This window comes from Vigna unguiculata, chromosome 1 (assembly GCF_037176805.1).
Source record: "Vigna unguiculata cultivar grain cowpea cultivar isolate G323 ecotype 2 chromosome 1, ASM3717680v1, whole genome shotgun sequence".
Lineage (NCBI taxonomy): Eukaryota > Viridiplantae > Streptophyta > Magnoliopsida > Fabales > Fabaceae > Vigna > Vigna unguiculata.
Genome location: NC_140792.1, coordinates 382,165 through 404,358, shown reverse-complemented (window position 1 = coordinate 404,358; position 22,194 = coordinate 382,165). Strand labels below are relative to the sequence as shown.

Here is a 22,194-nt window from a genome sequence, read left to right as displayed (position 1 = left end):
AGTTAGTCCTAATATGTTGTTAATAGGTTTTAACCAATTTTCTAAATTAAGAAAGAGTTGAGTGATTAGAAGTATGAGATGATAGATTTGAATATTCCTTGAAATATTCTTTTGGGTTTGTTTTTCCCTTTTCCCAATTCCTAGTGTTGAGCTCCATATTTCTTTAATTCATGCTTGCATACTTAATAATACCTATCTTCCATCTTTACTTTTTGATGTAACCTTCATTCATTTCATGTCCATTCACATGCATCTCTTTTCCACAACCTTTGGTTTTTTTTTTTATTTATTTTGTTTTGTTTTTTTGTGTTTCCCATTCCTCTAGTGTATGTACCTACACTTCTTTCCTTTTTTCACTTTATCTCTTCTCGTTTTAATTCCATTCTTTTCCTTAGATTCTTATCAACTCACCCTTGTTTTGGATCTTCTTTGATGCCATCTTCAAAAGTTTAAGTTATAAAAAACAAAGTACCAAAATATATGATGCTTTGTTTTACATGGTCAATTGGTCGTGTAATGCCAAATCAAAGGTTTGGACCATCATTCATAAATGAGACAGGCCATGTCAATGCCTTGAAAAATGAAAATTCCATCATAATATGATAATTGTGTAAATATATGAAAAAGTTTCTATCTTGATTGTTTAAATTGATTTTAAAAAAATTATTTTTTTAGTCATTATGGTGATTCATGATTCACCAATAAATATTAGCCAACTTTATAGGAGTGATCATCTTGGTTAATACAAAATAAATAATTTTTGTACCATTTCATTTAGTAATGTTTTTATTTCCAAAATTTGGAGTTGATATATTGAACCTTAAAAAAGTTTTAAAAAACTGAACCATTCATGTAGAAAACATAAAGAAAAAGCAAGAAAACCAACCTTCACTTAACTAAGTTTTAGTTTGCAATAGTAGGATAACTTTTCTCCCCTTTGAACTAAATTTTGCTTTTGCATCTAATTCTTTTAAAGACAAAAATAGTTATATTTAGGTATGACAATAGAAAGAACTTAATTAATGAATTGCATGCAAGATATTATACTATACGTTATCTTCCTTTGAGTAGAATAAAAGCAGTAAGGTATAAATATATATCAGTTGTTGTTTAACAGATGTCTTGCAAAATATATGTTACAGAAACAACTTTAATTAGGTATGCCTACTTATATAAACTTTATCTTCTTTTGCTAAAGGAAATGTTAGATTTTTCTTTATCCCACTGAAAGTGCATGAACTTCATATACACTGCAAATACCTAGATGGTTCAAGTAGGCAACTGAATAAATTATGAAGGCAAATGGAGAATATAACAAAAGAATAAGGATATTTCATATTTTGGTTCAAACAATAGTTTTCATGCAAGGAATATGAGATAGGGAATCAAATCAAAGCCACCCATTTCTTATATTCTCACAAGCTTTCAAAAAATGTACATAATATTCCCAGTTATTAGTGGAATGTTTTATAAAAATAAAAATGACATGATGAAGAAAAACAAAAAAACCTTTATAAAGAGAGCTTATTTATGCAACTCAGCTTCAAACTGCAACCATTTTTCACAATATAATACCTTCTTCTACCTTTCTGTTTTATCTTCATAACAAAATTTCAGTTTGTTTTGTATGCATTTTCAGCAATGGTTTTGAGTCACAAATCATGTACAAGAACATGATACAATGATGTCACTGAATCTCAAGTGGGTTGCAAAGTGAAGAATAGGTTTACTTGCTTTTTGTTCAAACATGGCTGCTGTGAATGAATGGCTAAATGGTTATTTGGAGGCCATATTGGACGTGGGAAGCAGTGTGAGGAGGAAGAAGAAGAAGAATGATGATAAAGTGAAGATTGCAAAGTTTGAAGAAGATGATAAAGATGAGAGGGTAGAAAAGTTGTTTAATCCCACCACCAAGTACTTTGTTGAAGAAGTTGTCAATAGCTTTGATGAACATGAACTCTACAGGACCTGGGTTAAGGTTTGTCTAAATAAACTTCTCTCTCTCTGATTTAGTCACAGAAATTTTGATTAATATGCCACAAAACCAGTTTTCATTGATATTACTACATTCAATATATTGTATGTTTTGGTATTTAGGTTGATGACAAATTATAGCTGAATTTCGTCTGGCACAAAATTTTTGATGTTTTATAGAAGAATATTTACATTGGATTGGGACCACTTTTACAGAAAGGGAGAAATTGTAGCTTCTGAATAATTTTTTTGTGGGGTGGGAGATAGCATCTAGAGGATGCTGTTAACCAATTGTTTCTATTGTTAAATAATAAATCTGTTTATTTTTACAATAATTATTTTTTATTGATTTGTAATGTGAAATTATCTCTTTTTTTACATATTAATTCCCTTTAGTTTTTGAATAAAAACAGGATTACAGAATTAGTTGCATGAGTTCATAAGTAAATTCAACCATATGCATGAACTGACAAAAAGAGAAAAGAGTTTTCAACTTGCAAGTATATTATAGCCTTCAAGATGCACTTTTGTGTAAGCCTAAGTGGAAGAATGAGTAATGGAGATTGATGCATTATGCAGGTAACATCTACAAGGAATAGCCGTGAACGTAGTAACAGGTTGGAAAATATGTGCTGGCGCATATGGCACCTCACTCGCAAAAGGAAACAGGTATCCTAAATTTACTATCACTAATCATTACATGCTTTCTCATTATCTCAATTCTGCTGGAAATTCTAAGTCGACTAGAACTGAGTCTAGATAGTATATAAGTGGAGTGAAATCTTTACCTTATAAGTTGGTTTTGTGAAGCTGAGCTATACAAAAATCCACTTATTAAGATGATATCATTAGTATGATATAATTATGTTACTTTGAATATGGAATAAACTATGTTACATTTAATTTAGCTTTCATCACTTGAAAGTAGTTAAACCCTCGAATTTAAACTTAATTATTCCTAGAACAAAGGTTTAGCTTTAACTTTAAGTGCTGCAGATTGCATGGGATGATGCTCAAAGGCTTGCAAGAAAGCGTCTTGATCGTGAAGAAGGGCGTAATGATGCTGCAAATGACCTTTCTGAGCTCTCAGAAGGTGAGAAAGAAAAAGGTGATGCCAATAATAATGGTTTGGAGCCGCATGTCAAGGAGGATATTTCCAGAATCTGTTCTGAAATGCAACTTTGGTCGGAAGATGATAACTCTAGGAACCTATATATTGTCCTTATCAGGTATTCAGAAATCATTGTTGCTATGTTACTGCAATAGCCATCAAATTTCTCATACATAATGGATTCTGATCACACAATAGTATAAAACTGTTTTACATTCTCATTGCATAACTTTTTGTATTCATGACAACAGTTTTAATGTTGTCGTGTAGTATTCATGGTTTGGTACGAGGCGATAATATGGAACTTGGGAGAGATTCTGATACTGGTGGTCAGGTATTTCTTTACCTTAACAACCAAAATTTTGTCCTATGGCTATAATATTTTGCTTTGTTAAGAACCAAACTTAACATGATAAACTCTTGTCATGTGGCTACCACCTTGTCACCCTTATTTGTTTTTGCTCCAATTTCAGGTGAAATATGTTGTGGAGCTTGCTCGTGCTCTAGCCAACACAAAAGGAATTTACCGTGTTGATCTCTTGACTAGACAAATAGCTTCACCAGAAGTGGACTCCAGCTATGGAGAACCTATTGAGATGTTGTCTTGCCCCACAGATGGCAGTGACTGTGGAGGAGCATATATCATTCGTCTTCCTTGTGGACCTCGTGATAAGTAATTCCCACACATGATTTTCCATTTGGGGTAAGGTCATAAAACGCAACTTGATCAGTAGAATGCATTGATTCATGCAGGTACATACCAAAAGAATCCCTTTGGCCACACATACCTGAATTTGTGGATAGTGCTCTGAGTCACATTGTGAACATGGCAAGAGTTTTGGGGGAGCAAGTGAATGGTGGAAAGCCAACATGGCCTTATGTTATCCATGGCCACTATGCTGATGCTGGGGACGTAGCAGCACACTTATCTGGTGCATTGAATGTGCCTATGGTGCTCACCGGTCACTCGTTAGGCCGGAACAAGTTTGAGCAGTTGCTGAAGCAAGGGAGGCTCTCTAGGGAGGCCATAAATGCAACCTACAAGATCATGAGGAGGATTGAGGCTGAGGAGTTCAGTGTGGATGCTGCTGAAATGGTTGTCACTAGCACAAGGCAAGAGATTGAAGAGCAATGGGGACTGTATGATGGGTATGATCTCAAGTTGGAGAGGAAGCTTAGGGTCAGGAGAAGACGTGGAGTGAGTTGCCTTGGAAGACACATGCCAAGGATGGTGGTACGTATGCACAATGTCTCTATTTGCTTCATGGTTTTGTCTTGTCAAACAATGTTCACAGATGCTGATGTGTGTCTTTCTGCTGAATCTTGTCATTAGGTCATTCCACCAGGCATGGACTTCAGCTATGTCACAACACAAGACACAGTGGAAGGTGAGGGGGATCTCAAGTCACTCATTGGATCTAACAGAGCTCAAAGCAAAATGAACTTGCCTCCAATTTGGTCTGAGGTCTTACAATCTTCCCTACGGTCACCATTTTTTCACCACAGCAATTCTTGCATAGCATTAGCACATTTCTTATAAGCACAACAAATGAAAAACTATGACTTTTGTTTTGCCATGCAGATAATGAGATTTTTCACAAATCCTCACAAACCAACAATACTAGCCTTGTCACGCCCTGACCCTAAGAAAAATGTCATGACTTTGCTCAAGGCCTTTGGGGAATGCCAGGCCCTAAGGAAACTAGCTAACTTGGTGAGTTTTCCATTTTTGTGTTTGAAAAATTAAATGTAGATTTGCCATATGATTATCAGCTTGTGATACAGTGACATCTTTCTACTTTCATGGCAGACCCTCATACTTGGCAACAGAGATGACATAGAAGAAATGTCTAACAGCAGCTCTACTGTTCTTACCATGGTGCTCAAGCTCATTGACAAATATGATTTGTATGGTCAAGTGGCTTACCCCAAGCATCACAAGCAATCTCAAGTTCCAGAGATATATCGTCTGGCTGCAAAGACAAAGGTGCATTCTTTGAAGTAAACTTGAAAACACCTTATTATGTATTGACTTTGATAGGATGTGAAATCAAGTCTTTGTTGTTATAACTTGAAGGGAGTTTTTATCAACCCTGCCCTGGTGGAACCATTTGGTCTCACACTAATAGAGGTAAATCACTAAACTAGATCTTCAGATGTTAATTTTCAGATAGCTTATAGGCAGTGACATTTAGCTTATGAAATATGATTTACACAATATGGAAAATTACATTGCTTCCTTGTTCTTCACACATTTCAGGCAGCAGCTTATGGTTTACCTGTTGTTGCAACAAAAAATGGAGGGCCAGTGGATATTCTGAAGGTATACTACAAATTATAAATCCATTTTCTCCTATTTTAGCTTCTCACTTACTACACCTTTTGTGTTCTCAGACAAGTGATCCATTTATTGTTCATACCATTTTCACAAGATGTAGAAAAGCATGCAATCTGCATTTTATTTATCTTCTCTTTAAAGTATTTGTCTTATTCAAGTTAGTTCATCATGTGTTACATATCATTTTAGGCACTCAACAATGGACTCTTGATTGATCCACATGACCAGAAAGCCATAGAAGAGGCACTCCTAAAGCTTGTTGCAGACAAAAATCTTTGGCTAGAATGCCGCAAAAACGGCCTAAAAAACATCCATCGTTTTTCATGGCCTGAACACTGCCGCAACTACCTCTCCCATGTTGAACATGGCAGGAACCGCCGCTCCACCTCCCTCTTGGAAATTACACCAATTGCTGAAGAACCAACAAGTGACTCATTGAAAGATGTAGAAGACATTTCTTTTAGATTCTCCACCGAAGGAGACTCCAAGCTGAATGGAGAAACAGACCCTGCAGCAAGGCAGAAACAGATCATAGAAACAATCATGAGCAGGGTCTCTTCCACCGGCAATTCTAATAACAGTTACTTCCCTGGTAGGAGGCAGAGTCTTGTGGTGGTAGCTGCTGATTGTTATGATAATGATGGAAACTTGGCTAAGGCTTTTCAGACAATCATCTTGAATGTGATGAAAGTCGTGCGACCAGGTAGGATTGGTGTGGTGCTGCTCACTGGTTTAAGTTTACAAGAGACAATTGAAGCATTGAACAGCTGCCAAGTGAACATAGAGGAATTTGATGCTTTGGTTTGCAACAGTGGGAGTGAAATGTATTATCCATGGAAAGATTTAATGGCTGATGCTGATTATGAGGCCCATGTTGAGTATGCTTGGCCAGGTGAGAATATTAGCTCAACAATCCCCAGGCTTGCTAGAATTGATGATGAAGAGGAGAATGACATTGTAGAGTATGCAAGTGCTTGCAGTTCAAGGTGCTTATCCTATAGTTTGAAGCATGAAGCCAAGGTAAGATAACATGTTTCTTTTCTTGAAGTGTTGTAGCTTAAAATAGAGACAATTATGTTCGAGAGATAAGATAATTTCATAGTATATAAATAAATACAAACCTCAATATTATAAGTCGGTTGTATAGGTTTTACAGGGTTGAGTTAAGTTTAAAGTCCATTTCTTAACAAATTACTTTTGCAGACCCGGAAGATAGATGAGCTGCGGCAGAGGCTTCGAATGAGAGGCTTACGTTGTAACCTTGTCTACACTCATGCAGGAGTGAGATTGAATGTGATACCACTGTTTGCTTCAAGAAAGCAAGCATTAAGGTGAGGAGGAACATTGTTGATTCTTCCCAACACAACACATATATAAGAACTTCAAATGTTGATAAAACTACATGTGAAAGTGTCTGATGTTGTTGTTTTGTATGCATTTAGGTACCTGTCAGTTAAGTGGGGGATTGATCTATCGAAAGTGGTTGTATTTGTGGGAGAAAAAGGAGATACAGATTATGAAGAACTCATGGGTGGCATACAGAAAACAGTTGTTCTGAGAGGGGCTGCTGAATGTGGCAGTGAAAGGCTTCTTCGGAGTGAAGACAGTTACAAAAGAGAAGATGTGTTCTTCCAAGATAGCCCCAACATTGTTTATGCAGAGAAGAACTATGAGGACTGTGATATTTCAGCAGTTCTGGAGCATCTCAAAGTATCATGAATCATGATTTCTGTTTTGGTCACTGTTTCTTAATTTCACCATCCATAAACATTGAAATAACTACACAGTATACACAGTATACAATGTATACCTCAGCTTCAATAACACACAACAAATACATCTCCAATTTGGTTTTTCGTTCCACCATATTATTTTGTCAATTACTCATGCTTTACTTAAAAAAATTAGGATTAACTAGTCGGATGATATCCACTTTCATTTAAATATGTCAATTGAGTCTGAACTTTTGAAAAGATACCTTAATTAGGTTATTTTCAACAAAAAAATTATTAACACTGTTAATAGTATTAATATTTAAAATGACTTACAAAATTAAGTATTGATATTTATATCAAAATTCAGTGGTCAAAATCGTGAATTAAGTTAACGGCTTTAGTAATTTTTGTCTGGGACCTGAATAAGACACCCTTTCAAAAGTTAGGACTAGATTGACACATTTTTAAAAGTGGGTACCAAGTTGACACATCTGAACGAAAGTGAGTACCATCCGATTAATTAAACAAGGATTAAATATGTTTCTGGTCCATCAAGTTTTAGTGAATTTTGGAATCAGTCCCTCTTCGAAACTTTATATCAATTTAGTCATTCATTTTTAGAAATGTGTGGATTTAATCATTCTTACCAAATTTTGTTAAGTTTATTTGACATTTTAAATGCATTTTATGATAATATTTGAGTTAACGTTGAAGCGAAAGTGTGTCAAACAGTGTAGACAATTCAATTCAAATATTATCATGAAATGCGCTTGAAACGTCAGATAAACTTAACAAAATTTGAATTTGTTAGAAGGACTAAATTCACGTATTGTTAAAGATGAATGACTAAAATGGTCAAAAGTTTTAAAAAGGAACTAATTTCAAATTTCACTGAACCTTAATGGACCAAAAACATATTTAACCCATTAAACAAAAATGTACAAATAATTACTCATATATATATATATAAATTAAAATTAAGATTAATTATGATATTAATCTCTAAATTTTCAAGCACAATTGAATTTCATCCCATATTTAATGAATGTATGATATACCCGATAATGTGGTAAATGATTAACTATTGAAAATGTCATACATAATTCATAAACTTTGGAATGAAATTGTGAGAAAGAATATGATAAAGACGAAATTCGATTTAGGATGTAAAAAAATAATTCTATCTTTAAAATTATGTGTGCAATTAATTAAAATAATGTTAATTATTTTAGAGAGATCAAAATTAAAGATTTTTTAGAAGTACCAAAATATGAAAAAATAGATTTAGGTTAACTTTTTATAAATTATAAAAAAATGTTAATTAAATGTTACCAAATGACACTATTTTTGTTGGAAAAATAAAATTTATAATTGAAAATGATAAAACCTATTTTTTATTTTTATTTTGACGATTTAATAGTGGTGCGTGAAGGCGTGCTTATAAAATGAACGATTCAAAAAATATTAAGTTTTGTTGACGTGATTTGGCATGAAAATTGGGTCACCAATTGTGCTATTGCTCTGCGTCGTCTCCTTCGCCGTAACTCCAGAAAGAAACGAGACGAAACGATCGGCGATTCGATAAAAGCGAGAATGATGATGCGAAGCGCAAGACCTAGAACGGGAAGAAGACTGTTTAAGCTTCCTTCGCGGAACCTCATCCTTCTCGCTCTCGCAATCTTCGCCATTCTTCCTCCAATTTTCTTCCATTTTCGCCTCCGACGCTTCCACCAGGTTCCATTCTCCTCTCACTCGCTCTATGATAATCTCAATTTATAATAAACTGCGCCGTTTTCGTTTTCGTTTTCGTATGTAATTAATCAATATAACTGTAACTGCGCCGCAGATTCAGCTCATGAAGTGTCGTTGGCTCAACAATCCTCCTCTCGTCTGCGCGCACGGTGGCGATTCTTCCAAGGCTCCTCCCAACACCGTAGCCTTCTCTCTCTTTTTCTTCGTTTTACGTTTTTTTTTTTCATTTTATGTCATAGTTGTAATTCCGGATTCTTTCTTCGCTCTATTTTCTTCGTGCAACCTTTTTCTTTTCTTTTCTTTTCATGTTATAGTTGATAATTTTGGATTCTTGGTTTAATCTTTTTTGCATTTCGTTTTATAATTGTTCATTTCGGATTCTTCGTTTAATCTTTTTTTTTCTTTCTTTCTGTTTCATGTTATTGTTGCTGATTTCGGGATCTTCCTTTAACCTTTTTATTTTCTTTAATTTCTTGTTATAAATTCTAATTTCGGATTCTTTTGATTTTTGTGTTCTTCGTTTTTCGTTTTTCATTTCATGTTATGTCGTGGTTGCTGATTTCGGATTCTCTTTGCTGGCAGATGGCTTCGTATTTCCACGCTGTCCAGGCTCACGCGGATTGCATTGAGATCGACGTTTCTCGTTCTTCAGATGGAGTTTTGTTTGCCCTTCACGACAGGTACTTTTGCCTTCTTCTCAACGTCGTTTACTCTATTTCTGTACTACCATTGGTTGAAACCATTTTCTATCTCACTTCTGTTGCCTATTTGAAGTCAACAGATTTCATGAAAATGCTTGTCATGTATTTAAGGTTTTCTTGTGATCACTGGTTGCTGTACCTAGGCTCAGCTTGATAAAAACACATTTCTTAACTCAATTAGATGAAGTTCTACCTTACTTGAAAAAATTAGGCTAACAGAGAATTTTGTTCCTTTATCTGCATTTCGGTTAGGTTTCAGTTGCATCCCTTCAGAGACCAAAGTGAAACTTCTTGAAAACAACTTGTTAACTCAATTAAATGCAGTGGTATCTTAGTATTTGAAAGAATCAGGCAAAAATAGACTTTGTTCCCTTGCAATTAGGTATTAGTTTAGTCTCGCAAGTTGAAAAAGTTTTCCTTGTTAGATTAAATTAGTGTGTTCATTTTTTCCCGTATGGCTATCAATCTTGGCTAACGGGACATCTTCTCTCACAGTTTGCCACTTGTCACTAATCTGACCGGATTTGTGTGATAAATTAATGAAAAAACAGATTTGGTTTAACAGAACAATTTTAAGGGACCAAGGGGAAACTTTTAACTTAAAGGACCATACTGAAAGTTAAAATATAGCTAAACCCAGATTCTATTTTAGCAAAAAAAAATCAAGTTGTTCATTTTTTTGTATTAATTATTATTGTTTAAGGATTGAGTTAAAACTTTTTGTGTGAAGAGATAGGGTTATAACCACTTTGAGATTCATTCTCACACGATGCAGGCAGGGATTTGCAGCAGTTAACTGGAAATGATAGTATAAAAGTTGGTCACATGAACTCAAACGAGGTGAGACTGCAGCTTTCATTTTGTGCATCCTTTTCGTATAGCTGCTAGTGTATTGTTTTTGGGGTTTCTAGTTTTGTTTTCCTAGGTGGTCCTGCTATTTTATAAGCACCAAAGTTGACTGCATTTTTGGTGTTGGTACACGTACATACATTTTAAGAACATTTCCTTTATTCTTTTTCTCCCTTATTGAGAGTTCTTTAAGACTTCAGAAAGGAGTAACATTGACTAAGATTGTGTTCAGTTTATTTCTGTAGATAAGAGAGCTTAGTCTTTCTCAACAGTCTATCTCGAAGTTTACTGATGAAACTATACTTACAATCCAAGATGCTCTGATGGTATGTTCACTAGATTCAGATGCTGTTTCTTTTCTTCCCCCTTAATTTATTGAATAAATTTAGATCTATCCCTTTCACCATGTTTGCTATACTTGCTTCATCTTTTATATTGTATTTTATTTATTCTATTGATGACAATTATCTCTTCAAATGTTCTTTCTGTGTTATATATTTTGACTTATACTTTTTTTCTAGTTAACTGTGAATTCAGTGCGACAGATAGTTCTAGACGTTAAGGTTGGACCCCCATTTTATGAGAAAGAGCTTGCCAAAGATGTTCTCTCTGCTGTAAGTATAATACTTCTGTGCCTTACATGTTCATCTACTTGTGATTTTCAATTCCTTTTTCCTTTATGATTTGTTTGAATAAGGACAGGGACAAAGAGGAAAGAGGATGAAGGAATGAACTAGGAATGATAAAAGGAGGAGTTAGAGTAAAAAAGGATGAATGGAGAAAATCGATAATTATATAAAAAATATTTTATAATAGTTAGAAAAATGTAGTTTTTTAGTAGATGTAATCTTTTATATGTTATATTTTTTTAAAATTATTTTATAATATTAAAAACTACCGCAAAAAAGGAGATAATTTTTTCCCATTTCATTCAAAAGAAATTTTTTTGTATGGGTCTTTTGGAAATAACTTCCCTCCTAATTTTGTTTTCAAACAAATGGTGCAAATCTTGTGTTTCTATCCTATTTCTCTCCCTCCTATTTCCTTCCACATAAACAAACATAGGGTTATTGTCTGACACAATACTATGCAAAGGCTTTAGTTGCCCCCTTGAGTTGATAACCTTATGGAAGATGTATAAGCAGCATGATGAAAAATTTTCCTGGCTATTGTGCATATAATCTTTAATGTAGACTTGTTGGGCTTGTATTTATTTCACTTTTTCCAATGTTAAATTGTTAGATTATGAACTCAAACAGATTAATAACAAATAAGCAATTAAACCCTTTAATCAAAAAAGCAATTCCCAATACCCAAATAGCAATATGCAAAAGCGTACCTGTATTGACCATTGGAAACAATTGAACTTCCAATTGTAGAGCACCTCACTTGAATGTTCCCTCTTGATTTGCTTTAGTGGGGATGAAGAGAAAAGAACTGGAATATTACATACGTGCTTATTCTAAAAATCAATATTTTTAATTTGACCTCTCATCAAATTAGAATATTACATATGGTATCTACATAATTAATATTTCATGACATATATGCTCTTAGCCATAAATTTAATAAATTAGATCACTTTATTACTTTGGTTAAATAATATAATGGCGCTAACACATTTAATTATTTATTATATATAAGTAAAGAATATTTAAGTAAAATTCGTATATTCTTACCCTTTATATTTTTCTTAACCCATTATTAATATAGTTTGTTTTCTACAATCTTTTCAATATACAATTATGTGTAATCAATCAATAAATCTACCGTTGACATTTCTCTGCCATCACACTCAACGAAGTTTTAGCTTAAAACATTTAGATAAATATGCTATCATTTATTTGGATACATAGATATTCTAAATGTTTTAAGCTAAAACTTCGTTGAGTGTGATGGCAGAGTTTTATTGATTGATTACACATAATTGTATATGGAAAAGATTGTAGAAAACAAACTACATTCTTAATGGGTTATGAAAAATATAAAGGGTAAGAATATACGAATTTTACTTAAATATTCTTTACTTATATATAATAAATAATTAAATGTGTTAGCGCCATTATATTATTTAACCAAAGTAATAAAGTGATCTAATTTATTAAATTTATGGCTAAGAGCATATATGTCATGAAATATTAATTATGTAGATACCATATGTAATATTCTAATTTGATGAGAGGTCAAATTAAAAATATTGATTTTTAAAAAAAAGTAATCGACAGAGGTTAGATAAAGCAGTTATGGTCTCATTTGTAAGCACATATGTTATATTCTTGTTTTGTTCCCTTCATCCCCATCAGAAGAACAAATCAAGAGGAACCTGTGCTCTAGAGTTGGAAGATCAGATTTCATTCAGTCTAGGTATGCTTTCGCATACTACTCTTTGGGGTATTGGGGATTATTCAATTAATTAAAGGTTTATTGCTCATTGATAGTTAATCTATATTGGATTCATAATCTAACATATATTTCTATTTGTTATAGACTTATTTCATATAATTATAATAATATCCTTGAGGGGGTCGAATATAGTTTTTCCGCCTGCTCTTAAGGGGGTATTACCATAAACTCGATACACCAACTTTAAAAAACTACATTGAACCCCCTTAAGGCTTTTATTCCTTGTGATCTAGAGATATCAAGAGGTTAAATTCTAGAAATAGCCTATCTGCTTCTAGAAACAGCCTGCTCTTACGGGGGTATTACCATAAACTCGATACACCAACTTTAAAAAACTACATCGAACCCCCTTAAGGCTTTTATTCCTTGTGATCTAGAGATATCAAGAGGTTAAATTCTAGAAATAGCCTATCTGCTTGTAGGGTAAGTGAACTGTTAAGAATAAAGAAAATAGGGTTTGAGATTAATCTAGGGTAATCTATTTATAATAAAGAGAGGTACATTTTAAAAAAGTAACTGAAAATAAATAGAGTAAATAGAAGATATTGTAATTAACAATATCTTTTAATAACATCAAATAATATTTAAACAATATCTAACACTCCCCCTCAAGTTAGTATGTGCCAAGCTTGTTACAAATATAATTAATTCTAGGTCCTCGTAAAGACTTAGTAAAAATATCTGCTAATTGATCACTTGAGTTAACAAACTCAGTCTTGATGTCTTCGGACATAATCTTTTCTCGAATGAAATGATAATCAATCTTAATGTGTTTGGTCCTCTCATGAAAGACATGATTATAGCTAATATGAAGAGCAACATGATTGTCACACGCAAGTTACATTTGAGTGACGTCTCCAAATTATAACTCTCTAAGCAATTGCTTGAGCCAAACAAGTTCGCTGAGGCCAAAGCTCTATATTCTGCACTAGATCTTTGCCACAACAATCTGGTTCTTACTTTTCCACGAGATCAAGTTACTACCAATGGAGACACAATACCCAAAAGTAGATTTTCTATCAGTAGGGGATCCTGCCCAATCAGCATCTGAATAGCAAACAACTTTTGTATGGTTATTAGAATCATATAACAGTCCTTTTTCAGGAGATCTTTTAATATACTTCAAGATACGAATGTTTACACTCCAATGATCTTCACATGGGGAATTAAGATATTGACTTACCAGACTGATTGCAAAGGAAATGTCAGGATGAATAATGGTAAAATAATTAAATTTTCCAACCAATCTTCTATACTGCTCAGGATCAGATATATACCCCCTCTAATTTGGTAGAAGTTTAATATTGGGATCCATGGGTGTATCAACAAACTTTGAACTCACCAACACAGTTTTCTCCAAAATATCCATGGCATACTTCCTCAGAGATATAACAATACCTTCATTAAATTGTACCACCTCAATACCCAAGAAATATCTGAGTTTGTCAAGATCTTTGGTTTGAAAATGGTGACAGAGATGTTGTTTCAGCTGAGAGATGTTGTGGTTGTCACTCCCTATTAGAACGATGTCATCAACATATACTATCATGTAAACACATCCAACACTCGAGTGTTGATAAAAGACAGAATGATATGCTTCACACCGAATCATACCAAATTGTTGTACAACATTGTCACTCCCTGTAAAAAACGATGTCATCAACATATACTATCAAGTAAACACATCTAGCCCTCGAGTGTTGATAAAAGATATAATGATCTGCTTCACACCAAGTCATACCAAATTGTTGAACAACATGCTAAACTTTCCAAACCCGGCCATAAGAGATTGTTTTAGGCCATATAGGGATTTACGAAGACGACATACCATCCCAGAAGACTCCACCTGAGCAATAAACCTAGGAGGTTGGTCCATATAAATTTTTTCTTGCAAATCACCTTTGAGGAAAACATTTTTAACATCTAGTTGATAAAATGGTCATTGTTGAAGAGCAAGCATGACAATAAATAAACTAACAGAAGCCATCTTTGCCACGAGGGAAAAGGTATTTCCAAAATTCAACCCAAAAATTTGAGTATCACCTTTGACCACAAGATGAGCTTTGAGGCGATCAATAGTAGCAAATACCCACCTGCAACTAACAATAAATTTCCCAGACAATAACGTGACCAGTTCCCATGTTCCATTGTTATGAAGAGCACTTAGTTCATTTGTCATGGCCTTATGCCAACTAGGATGGGCTAAAGCTTCACGGACAATTTTTGGAATGGTCACAAAAGAAAGAGAAAAAAAACATGTATAAAAGGATAATGACAATCGATGATAACTCAAAGCTATATAATGGGGAGAGGGATTACGGGTAGAACGCATACTTTTTCGTAGGACAATAAGAAGGTAAGACTCAGGTGTCAAAGTTGGAGGAGACAAAGTAGTTGGCACTTGAGTGGAGTACACATTGTGATGGTTGCGATCAGTTTCTGCTACTATAAACCTAAAGGGACGGTGGAGAAGAAGTTAACTGTGGAGCAGGATCCGATGGTGAAGAAAACATAGTAAGAGGGTCACAAACAATGGGAATACTAAAGGTACTAGGAGTTTTGACAGGATTGGATGGAGGCAGAGGTCAAGATTGACTCTTAAAATAAAGGGAGAACTCATCAAAGGTGACATATGCAAACACAAAATAATGGTTAAGAGAAGGAGAAAAACATTTCTATCCTTTTTGTGATCTTGTAAACCCTAAGAAAACACACTTATGTGATCTAGGAGAAAGCTTGTCAAGACCAGGATTGAAATTTTGAACAAAACATGTAGACCCAAAATCTTTTAGAGGCATGGGATGAAGAGGTTCATGAAGGAATAAAATAGAAGGAGGTATGTTATTATTTAAACTCGAAGAAGGTATGTGATTAATGAGATAATAGGCAGTAAGAATAACATCACTCTAAAAATGTTCAACTCCATGAATTGAAAGAGTGCGAGTTGTTTCAATGAGATGCCTATTTTTACGTTCAAGAAGTTTGATGCAAAATATCGTGATAAGCCATAAATTGTTTAAAAGAATGAGAATGATATGCACGGTCATTATCATTGCGCAAAACTCTAATAGAAATACCGAACTGAGTTTTAATTTCATTAAAAAAAAATTGAAAGATATGAAATAATTCTAAACGATTTTTCATTAAAAATAACCAAGTATATCTATAATAATCATCAATGAAAGTAACAAAGTATTGAAAACCTAAAGTAGACTTTAATTGGCTAGGACCCCAAATGTTAGAGTGAACCAAGGCAAAAGGAGACGAAGCATCACATGTGACACTACGAGGAAAGGAAGTACGACTATGCTTGCCTAATTGACACGACTCACACCAAACGAGACAACTGGGACAAGTGGCTATAACTTGGCAAGGCTTGAATGACCTAACTGAGCATGAAGAAGAGAGACAGACTCCATAACTGCACCAACATGTGTAGAGGGACGAAGATGATAAAGACCATGAGACTCATCCTGTGCTAATTACCTATTTCGAACTCTAGTCTTGTAAACACATAATTGTTCGTAAAAGAAACAATACAAGCAAGAGAACGAGTTAGACGACTGATGGACAACAGGTTAAAAGGAGAGCTAGGGACATAAAGAACATTATCAATGGTTAAAGGAAAAAGGATTAGGAGAGGATAAAGAAGAGAACAAAAATTTGTTACCAGAAATATGATCAGTGACTCATGAATCAAAAACCCAAGGACCAGGAGAAGAAGATCAGGTCAGCCAACAAAAATTGTACCTGTGTGTGTGACAGATGCAATGGAACGAGAAGATTGTTGATCCTTATACCATTTGAGAAATTTGTTGAACATAGCAGGTGTATAAGACGAAACAGAAGAAGAGGATTCCCAGTAGACGAAGGTGGGGAAAGATCGGTCTGAACAGTTGCAGCAGATTAAGGAGGACGACCATGTAACCCATAATCTGACGTCTGATGACCATGTGGCATAATTAGGGCTAGTTAACTTGTCCATGCATAAGTGCATGTTAACATAATGTAGATGGATGGCTTAGACACACCAGAAAAGATTTCAGAACTGGAAGTGGCAGCGGAAGACGTCATGGAGGAAGAGAGAAAAAACCTTAAAATACCAAAGAGGTCTGATTGGATCAACGAGACCAGATCCAGAAAGAGTAGAACGAGGCGATTCTGGCACAAATGATTGTTGCTGGAGACGGTGGACGACGCACTGCCACGAGAGATGGCAAAACAGGAGGAGGCGCGACTTTGATCAGCGTGTGAGGGGTGTCGCTACTCCGATGGCGACGATTCTGGTGGCGTTGAGGTCGCTTGGTCGGGGTGATCAGAACCGTGTGGGTGCCGGTTTGAACTGACACTTCGATGTTGAGAATAAAGAAACCTTATGCTCTAGATAAGATGTTGAGAATAAAGAAAATAGGATTTGAGATTAATCTCCCTTGTGTATAAACCACACATAGGATAATCTATTTATAATAGAGAGAGATACAATTGAAAGGAGTAACTGAAAATAAATAGAATAAATAGAAGATATTGTTTGATATTGTGATTAACAATATCTAACAATATCTTAATAATATCAAACAATATCTAACATGAACATTTCCCATCCCCATACTTGATGGAGTCATCTTTAGGAAAGGGATAATCTAACAACTTTTGAAAGTGTTTAATCCAAGAACACTAACAATCTCATGGAGATGATGAAGGGATGTTGTCGACAAAATTAGAATAGGCACAAGAACAAAGAGCAAGATTGAAAAGAGGAAAAGGGAAGAGATTATTAGAACACCCCACCTTTCTTGAAGCAAGGAAGAAAAGTGCAATCTTGATTTAGCACTTGATGAAGAAACTCTCTAAGATAAAAACTTAAGCTAAGAGTATCCAACTCTCAAGACACAAAATCTAACAAAAACATCTAATTTTATATTTCTCGTGTAGTTTGTACATGGAAGTGACACTTTTGTTTATAGATCAATAGAAGTGTGCTCAAGAAACTAAACAAAACTAACCTAGGTGGTAAACACATTTGTTAGTGTTGTTCTGATAGTGTCAATAAAGGCAGCTCATGCAAAGTGTAGTAAATCAATGTTTTAGCTCTCCTTGTCAAAACCATTTGGATTTAGTTATATAGATCCCTAAGTGGATATGTTTAAAGATCCCTATGTAGATATGTTAAGAATGCTCCTAGCCAAGGCTTTATTTGTTAAGATAAGAAGAATACTCAAATTGTTGTGTTCTCTGATCTGACAGGATTGGCTCACCCAATAATAGATGTTCCACTTTGGGGTATTACGTTTTTGTTGTGTGTAATTTGATCTTTTGGAAAAATCAATAAACAAAATGTTGTCCCAAGATCAAATGTGGAAGTAGAATACAAGACAATGACTTTAGTCACTTATTAGCTCATATTGCTAAAGCAACTTTTAAAAGAGCTCAAATTTGAAGAAAATTCTCAACTACGCCTTATATGTGACAACCTTGCAGCATTACATATTGTCTCTAATCTTGTCTTTCTTGAAAGAACCAAATATATTGAGGTAAATCTCCATTACATAAGAGAGAAATTGGTATAGAGATATTTGTACTAGTGAACAACATATCTTTATTATATATCATATTTTCATGATTACAGATATAAAGATCATATTTTTATTTTTCGTAAAATTTATTTTTATTCTACTAACATATCTTTATTATTAGAGGAACGAAAACTCCTCTATTTGCTATATTGATTATGTTTTCTCAATATTATTAAATTCCCCATGCTCTCAAACAAACACATGGTTTCAACTCAATGTTTCTCTTTTTCTTTTTCCATTTAGTTCAATATACATCTTCCAAATATTTTCTGCTTTTGTGGGCCTGTAGTTTTCATCTGTAAATAGCAATATATCTGTTTCAGGTGGGGAAGACACAGTGCAGCAACTGCCTCATATGGGCTAAAAGTGACAATGTAGCAAGGGATGTAATTAAACTCTCATCAAATATTACTGTAAGAAGCAGTTTTTTTAGCTCTGTTTGCATGCCTTCTCATTTTTCTGATGTTACCATTTTGTATGAAAATATTCTGCTGTTTTTATGATAGTTTTTCATTAATATTTTTTTTTTCAAGATTTCAGTCTAAAATGGTAAGTGAACATAAGAACAAAAGATTGTAATTTTGGTTATATTAGCTTGTAGAGCCACTTAGCATTGAAATTATGGCCGTTGCAAGTAATTTAATATAAAGAGTGAATGATAATTAATGCTTAATAAAAGATAACGCTTCTGAGAGTTGGTGCAAAAGTGGTGCGTAAATAACAGAATTCTTTCTGCAGTGCATGGAAATACCTTGGGCTGTCAGATATCTATGCTGATTCATTGCATTTTAAGTCATTATTGGGGAACGAAGTCATCAGGGCCCTCGAAGCATTCTAATAAGTGATAGTTACATTGCAGCACTAAAGAATACGACTTGTGATTCTTTCAGAGAATGGAAAATTGGATTTTAGATAGGAAGCTACCATTCACTTCTTTTGAAATATAGAAATATTATTAGAGAATGGGGAAGATAAGAATATAGATTCTCATACGATGAATCAAAGAATCGACAGAAAAGAAAAACCGAGCCGTGTCTTTACTCGTGGCTAAAGGAGAAACTCATGCATGACTTCCATCAACTCCTTATAACAATGCACATTACACACCTTACAAAAGCTGTCTGCTTTAGTCATGTCTAGGGTTGGTAAAAAATATCAAACTGCACTAATTTGTGTGGAAGTTGAAATAAACTGAAAAAAGTAGTCTAAAGAACTAAACTGGATTCAAAAACAAATTGAATAAATTGATCTGAACTATTTCTGAATTTTATTAACTTTTGAACTAAACTGTTTTTAAAACCAGCTGGACTTTTCTTTTCTCTAAACTGGTGTGCATTTTAAAATATTACATTTTTATTATTCTTAAACCTCACTCTTATTGAATTGAATTATGCCCATACCAATTCATTACACCTGATAACATTTTAGATAAAAGTACTAATAATTGAAAGCTATGAATTTGTTACTAAATCCAAATTTTGCAGAAAAAATTTTCAATTCTGACATTTTTTTTTGTCTGTAAAACTCTTCTTGGGGTCACTGCACTTATATGTATGGTAGCATATTTAAACATGAACTCATAACTAAGACAATTTTTCATGAAGTTGAACTACATTTCTATTAGTCAATGACTTCAACTCAACTGTTTTAAATAAAAAAAAATTGTGTATCTTGTTTCATGTTTTTATATTGTTTATCCTGTTTCGTTATTTAATATTGTACCACTGAACACTGAAACTTTCATGTTACGTTTTTTTCAATTTTTGAACTGTCATGGAACAATTTAGTTCAACTGTGCACTGAACTACTATCTAACTGCCAACTTAACTGTTTAGTATTTAAAACTAAACTAACACAGTGATTAAGTTCAATTTTTATTAAAAACAGTTTGGTTTAAGTTTACTTTATTACAGATCTTAGAAGTTTAATTCAATCCAAATACTTTTGCGCACCCATAGTCATCTCAAAACCTGTATAAAATAGCATGAGAGGAGAAAGCTCAGAACTGTGTCTTTACCTGTCCAACTTTAACCAAAAGTACTAGTTTATTATTCTACAAATAACAGGCAGAGGCAGTGTTATCATGATTGTGCATATTGGTGGTATTCTTATTAAATATTTCAGTACAAATAAAGACTTAACCTTTAGTTAAAAAAATGGAGGTTATTCATTCTTGTTTGGAGACAAGGAAGTGAAAATAAGATTGACGTTAACAGACTGCTAGTCTTTGGGGTTTAGTTGAATAGTTTAGCTGTGCCTGATTAACTTTTTGTATAGAAGTATCTATTGATGACATGAAATTGTTGTCAGAATAAGATATTTTGTTCCATTTATTTTGACCTATTTTTAATCCACCACTTTGATCACCCTTCAATTATTTATTTTGATTTTTTTTAGTGATGTGATGTGATGATCTAAAAGTGATTGAAATGGTAAGTTAAAAGTGAATCAAAAAAAGTGGGTCAAAATATCATTATCTTTGTTGTCATGATTACGAAGCTGCTGCAAGCTGGAATTGTATTGTAGATGTGTTATGTTGGGTTGAACTTCCATTGAGTGTTGTGTCTGTCTGGGATGATGCAGGTTGGCTACATTGTAATGAGAGAATATTCAACCGGAAGTATGTCAACTTTGTTGAGAATGAAAGGTGCGGAGGTTGTTGGTGTGTATCATGGATTGATTGATGAAAAGATCGTGAGTGTTCTGCACAGGTATTTTATTTTTTTAAGCATTTGGCATTTGGCAACTTGCAGCAGGAACACATGTTTTTAGCATATTTTTGCGTTGTGGTGAACAGGAGGAACAAAAAGGTGTATGCTTGGACAGTTGATGATCCAGACTCCATGCGAAGGATGTTGTTGGAACATGTTGATGCTATTATTACGAGCGACCCAACTTCTCTTAAACGCTTAATGCAAGATATCAAGCTTCAATGTCTTGAAGAAGGTTTTTCATTACCACGATGAGATCTGTTTCTAGAATTTTAGACCTCCTTAATATCTTGTGATCGTTAAAATACTAATCCTTTCTGTAACATACATTCAAAAACAAACTCAACTATATCACTTTTTTCAAGTTAGTCACACGGTATTTTAGTTCTTGATTTTAAGATGAAATCGTTTATTGAGACTTTGCCTTTACTTTTATTACGGTTCTTTTAATAATTTTACGAAATAATTTTTTTTTAGAATTAAGTCCAATATTTTTAAACACTATTTTATTTGTTTACTCATTTTAACTTGAAGTTATTCTTTTTAGTATTAAATTCAATTTTTTTAACGTATATAGTTGCTTTTTACACTAAATTGAGACGTGACTTATTTTTACGATTTTATGAAACTTAATTACATGAAACCTTATTGCACAGAATAAAATTGATTTTGGTAACACTAAAATAATCTCTTTTCTGGCATTTTTTTTATATGAAAATATGAGGAATATAATGATCTATCTACAATGGATTTTCCACAACTAATGTTTTAATTTTTAATGTTCTTTAATAAAATTTATCAATTAAAAAGGAATTTTTTTACCTCTTAAATATTAGAGTTTAAAAAAAACGTGCAACTTGGGTAATTTCTTTATTTTATTTATGGTAAACAATACCACCAATTGTATAAATCAGCTGCTATGAAGTTATGTTTACTTAATCAATAGTCCTGAATACGAAATTGCATTAAACAATTTCAGGAAAAACCTTGTTCCTGGACTTGAACAAAGTTTTGTTCCTGAATAATTTATATGATCTTAAAAAATTATAAGGAAAGTCCGTTTAAAA

The 22,194-nt window shown here is 33.6% G+C and overlaps 2 protein-coding genes across 2 annotated transcripts; both read left to right on the top strand.

Annotated features, from left to right (window-relative positions):
- The first annotated feature begins 1,503 nt into the window (after positions 1 to 1,503).
- Positions 1,504 to 7,289, top strand: ATSPS4F (Sucrose-phosphate synthase family protein). The gene is made up of 14 exons (XM_085670872.1): positions 1,504 to 1,978; positions 2,554 to 2,643; positions 2,971 to 3,203; positions 3,356 to 3,419; positions 3,559 to 3,758; positions 3,839 to 4,319; positions 4,419 to 4,550; positions 4,668 to 4,799; positions 4,896 to 5,072; positions 5,163 to 5,216; positions 5,346 to 5,408; positions 5,613 to 6,443; positions 6,627 to 6,754; positions 6,866 to 7,289. Exons 1-14 carry the CDS (start codon positions 1,748 to 1,750, stop codon positions 7,140 to 7,142), a joined length of 3,093 nt encoding a protein of 1,030 aa, XP_085526998.1. The 5' UTR covers positions 1,504 to 1,747; the 3' UTR covers positions 7,143 to 7,289.
- Positions 7,290 to 8,598: 1,309 nt separating this feature from the next.
- GDPD4 (PLC-like phosphodiesterases superfamily protein) lies at positions 8,599 to 21,562 on the top strand. The gene is made up of 9 exons (XM_028060756.2): positions 8,599 to 8,872; positions 8,985 to 9,071; positions 9,473 to 9,570; positions 10,371 to 10,431; positions 10,686 to 10,766; positions 10,962 to 11,054; positions 18,740 to 18,829; positions 21,000 to 21,127; positions 21,214 to 21,562. Exons 1-9 carry the CDS (start codon positions 8,732 to 8,734, stop codon positions 21,380 to 21,382), a joined length of 948 nt encoding a protein of 315 aa, XP_027916557.2. The 5' UTR covers positions 8,599 to 8,731; the 3' UTR covers positions 21,383 to 21,562.
- Positions 21,563 to 22,194: the final 632 nt, after the last annotated feature.